General features: G+C 36.6%; 1 protein-coding gene across 1 annotated transcript; it reads right to left on the reverse strand.

The window, feature by feature from the left end:
* LOC143578387 (cysteine protease XCP1-like) lies at positions 1-1,709 on the reverse strand. The gene is made up of 4 exons (XM_077061982.1): positions 1,191-1,709; positions 731-966; positions 506-646; positions 1-297 (listed from the first exon to the last, which is right to left on the reverse strand). Exons 1-4 carry the CDS (start codon positions 1,648-1,650, stop codon positions 82-84), a joined length of 1,053 nt encoding a protein of 350 aa, XP_076918097.1. The 5' UTR covers positions 1,651-1,709; the 3' UTR covers positions 1-81.
* Positions 1,710-5,126: the final 3,417 nt, after the last annotated feature.

Here is a 5,126-nt window from a genome sequence, read left to right on the forward strand (position 1 = left end):
TAGAAATACATGTGACAGTGAATGGTCCGTGATACTATTGAAATCAAAGTTAGGACCATTGAGTAAAGATTTAGGAACATTTTACTTTTGTTTTGTAGGGTAAGAAGCCATCATATAAAGGCCACACATCCCATGGGGCTTCCCTGTTTTCCTCTTCATCCTTATGTACCCTTTTTCGCCCCATTTCGGTCCCCACGAGTTCCTCACTATGACATAGTCTAGACCCTTGGTTGTTCCATACCCGACAGCCGCTACTCCATGATCCAACTCGGTCCCACAATGCCCGTCGAACACACCCTAATCAACATCACATTTTCAAAGTTAGAAAATCTTTTAACTCGATGGTGACATCAGACAAGTTGGGTAAACGGGCAAAATCGGGTTGAAATGAGATGGCTTTACCCATAAAAAAAAACTTTTTAGCTAAGTTTTTATATTTGATGTGTTTTTAGATAAAACATAGTCCGAATCAACCAGTTCATAAAACAGGTGGTTGTAGACTTACCCCACTGTAGAACTGGAAGTCACGACCCGACGCTTCAATGGCAACCCTAATGGGTTGGTTTGCAAGCGCCTTCAAGAAACTATCTTCATTGTTTCGTGGTACATCATGATACCCGCTTATTGTCACCTTTTCAGATACGTCCTATAACAACACAAAATCTTTTAGAATCATCGAGTCCCGGCACGTTTTAGATTTGTGTACAATATATAAGATTAAAAGGTTTACCCTCTTCTCATCACAAGTGCCTTCACTCATGATATAAGGATACTCTTCTTCTTTATGAAGTCCACCACTTTTCATGATGTATGCAAATGCATAATCCATGAGACCGCCATTGCACCCGTTGTTGAAGGTCGTATCACAATCGATTAGTTCTTGTTCGGATAACACTGTTAGGTTTCCGGTTACAATCTGGTTTATACCTTCCACTGCGGCCACCGTCGAGAATGCCCAACAACTACCTGTAAACATTTAAATATCATTCAAGAAACTGGTGGCGGTATTACAGCCCGATTGTTTACGTGAGATAACGAGTAAAAAAAAGTCATTTTTAGTAAACTTCGGTTTGTATCAACTCGGAAAAATTATCTTGTAATAATAAAGTTATATAAAGGAAATGAGTTTAAAAACACCACATCTAATGTAAAAACTAACATTTACTTTAATGTTTATTACTTCTACTTACCGCATTGACCTTGGTCTTTGACTGGAGCAACCGCGCCTTTCTTTCTCCAATCAACTGATTTTGGCAAATCCACGAAATCCCTATAACTAAATTCTTCAACGGGCACGTCTTTCTTCTCCGCGAGCTCACTTTTCAACCCCAAAAACTTGTTCTTGAACTCTTCATTAGTCATGTCAGCAAACTCGTTAAGCCCGAGCCAATAGTTGCTAACTTTCTTATTAGTATCATCAATATGCTTCAAGTTGTCCATAAAGATCTCAAACCTATGTAACTTTTCATCTAAACTTTCATAGATTTTGCTATGTTTAGCGATCCACGATTCAAAAAGGTGAACAACCTTATGAATGGACGATAAATCCTCCGGAGCGTACCCGAGGATTGAAAACTCGTGGGCTAAAGCCGAACATGCCAAAACCGACACGAATGCAAAGAAAAGTGATGTGTTTTTTATGAATGCCATTGTTGATGTTGTGGATTGTATGAATGGAGTGTGGTTTATATAGAGTTTTGTTTGGTTCAAAGGCATGTTTTGTGTTGCTTTCAAGTTAAGATGTTTGAAATTTTATATATGTTTCCTTAAAGTTTGGTTCTTTTTGGCAATCTTTTGATCCAAGCATGTCTCCTTGACAACACTTAGAAGCATCAGTCAATAATGTAGTTCTCAAAAAGATTTCTGTCCCTAACTGGTTTGGAATACCTGAAAATGAATGGAAACTATAATAATCGATACGGTCGGATTTTTTTAAAGGCGGCATTTTATTAAGAAACAGTCCTACGCTATAACATTAAAAAAATATATAAATTACATTTACACTAAATGATTTTTAAACCACTCGATTTTAGAAATATTGCATTTCTTATTTATACTACTGATAGACGCCTCCCATGTCAACGATATCCGAACAAAAAGACAAGGTGCAACCGGAAAATATTTGGGTCCATTTGACCCAAAGGAGGTTACCATCACACATGAGCCCACGTCCACTTTATGTTTATTTTCTTTGTATTTTAATTTTTATTTATTTATTTCACTTTTTCACTTAGTTTTTTACCACCACCCAAAGGCAGCCCGTAGTGGGCGAGAAAAGGCATGGTTTTGGGGCGATTTTCATTTTTAACACCGCCCCCCACCCCCAAACACACCCACCCACCCCCACCCTCCTCCTCCCGCGATGAACGGGGCGATAAGGGGGGGGGATGAGTTTTCCTCGCCAGGCTTGTGTTTGTATATATTAATATTATTTATGTTTGTGAGTGAAATATGTGTGTGTGTGTGTAGGGATACAACATCATTACTTCACAAAAACAAAAACATACAATTTGATGATTGGGCGTCACATAGCGTAAATCGCCACATTTTGTAGCTCCTCAACTACACATAGCCTGATTAGTAATTAATAGCCCCCACGCTATTTGGTGTGGTGGTAAATATGGTTTAGTAATAAATTAGAGTTCGGGTGTTCACGTCTCTTAAGAGGGAAATGTAAATAATATTTGAATATTAAAAAAAGTAATTAGTAACAAGGTGGGCTGTTTCTTCTCAATATTCTCTCTTTATGTATTTTATATCGAGGACATGAAAGATCAATTTTTGGATGAGTATTATGAATGAAGTTTTAATGGTTGGTTTATCTCATGTGTTTGTGAGTTTAATTGAATTTCCATGCTAGTTCAAACCCGTCACTTTTGAATGTTATTCTTGGAGCCTAAATTAGAACTGAGTGGTGATTTATGTATCTCAGTCTGCGCGACGAGTTGTACAAGCGGTGATTTCTATATTTTGCTTAACCCGTTGATCTATCCGTTTTATATTCAAATCAAATTTCTATTCGCTGCCAATTGATTTCCTATCATTAATTGGCATCAAATCCGAAACAATCAGTTGACTCCTACATAAAAAAAGTGTTGGTAATGGTTAACGACCTGACTTATTCAAATGTAGTCTCTTATGGAATCTTGAGGTTACCAAACAGTCTCTTTAAGCATAATGGTTAAACTGAAGAAAAATGTAACAAAAATAAAATGTGAGATATGTAGTTATATTGGTAAAAGTTTATTTTTATCCTCCAGTGATTATATCGTAACATGTATTATCTCCACCAAACACAAATTTCTAAAGGCATATCACAACCCGTAGTCTCTCCTTCCAACGGGTACGAGATACTCACAATAGCGGTGATGATGTACCCACTCGGTTTCACCTACCCGCAACGGATACCCGAACGCGTTGTTAAATAAAATTTGTTGTTAAAAAAAATATAAAACAATATATTTTGTAGTAGATATAGTGCTACGGAGAGATCCATAGTAATTGTGGTCACTATCTTTTAGTTGAGTAAGCAAGCAAACAGAAGTAGCTAGACGGCTAGACCAGCCTTATGTCACCCCTATATATCCAATTAATTGCCCCCTCTTTTTCACCCAAATTCCCCACACGTGTGATCAACTTTTTTTCTTCTTAAATAACATTATTTGATTTTTTTTGTTTTGTTTTTTTATTAATTACTCTTAACACAAACCAAACTACATCTGGATAATGGATAAGCGAGCAACAAGCTACGCCGCTATCCCCTTTTGAATCGCAAAGCATATTCTACTAAATATAAATCATTGGTTTCTCGGGCTCTGCGAGTCACTGTGGACCACCTTCTGCACCCGCTCCAAGAAGCGAACCGCCTCGGGAGCTAGTGAGGGTCTGATTGTATCACCCGATAGAAGGTGTGAGGGTTTGATTAAACTATATAGAAGATGTTATTTGATTAAATTATGTAAGAGTGGTATTTATTTTTTACTTTTTATTATTATTTTTTTTTGGGAGGGGAGGGGGGGGGGAGGGGAGGGTCTGGTTGTATCACCCGATAGAAAGTGTGTGAAAGAGAAAGCTGCATGGTCGTCGGTGACCATGGGTTTTGTGGGTAGGCGATGGTTTGTTGAGATGACACTTGAGTTGTTGGGCTTTCATGGCAAGCGCCCCCACTTCCCTAAAAGTTTAAATATATTTTATTTAGACATCTAGTTGTCGTTATTTCTGTTAAGCCTATAAGAAAAATCCATATCATATAAAAAAACCCTTACATAGATGTTATTAATATTATGCCTTTAACAAATCTTATCATCAATCATGTTGTTAGAAAGAAAAAATATCATAAACAGGCATCTGTTTATATGATATTATGGTTAAACGAAATATTAAGTTTTTTTCTTCTTAAGGAGTGAATTTCATTTCAAGTTTTCAACAAAAACACCATACAACAAAGATCATTTGGGCGCATCGTGTGATGATATGAGAGTAGACGAGGATGGTGGCGGTGTTTACTAGTTATATCCTTTAATTGTATAGGTTTTACCTCTCTGCACCGTCGTGCCTTCGGACGAGTGTTCACGGACTTTAGCCTTTTGTGAGGGTTTTGCTCGGATCAAAATACGAGTGTCTACTGATATGACGAGTTTAGCCAATACCTCATTTAAATGATTCGTTAACTGTTAAAAAAAATAAGTATATTAACAAAATTATATTGCAAATAGTAATAATTAAAAAAGAGGTTGGAGGGCAGTGACAGGCTAAGTAAAAAGTCTAGAAACCTAGTTTCTGAAACTCTACTTCTGATCCTCTGACAATTTTTTCTCTCACACGCACGCATAAACTCCGTACCCCTCATCTTTTACAATATTCTATTTTTTACCCTCTGCCTTTAAATGCTCCATCCATTATATGAGCATGAATTTAAGACTTAGATTCATACGCTAGTTGAATAAAATAAATGATGAAGAACTAAATATTTAATAAATTATTAATCTAGTTTTAGACATTATTTGTTAGAATGAACGTTAGACATGATTTGTTAGATTTATACATTTATAAGAACATAGTCTGAGATAGAAGTTTATGAAGACGCATAATTACGGTTAAAAATCTATAAGTGATAGTTCTGACTT

Source organism: Bidens hawaiensis, unplaced genomic scaffold (assembly GCF_021521415.1).
Source record: "Bidens hawaiensis isolate Kalapana, Puna unplaced genomic scaffold, B.hawaiensis_p1.1 tig00029268_1, whole genome shotgun sequence".
Taxonomy (NCBI): Eukaryota; Viridiplantae; Streptophyta; class Magnoliopsida; order Asterales; family Asteraceae; genus Bidens; species Bidens hawaiensis.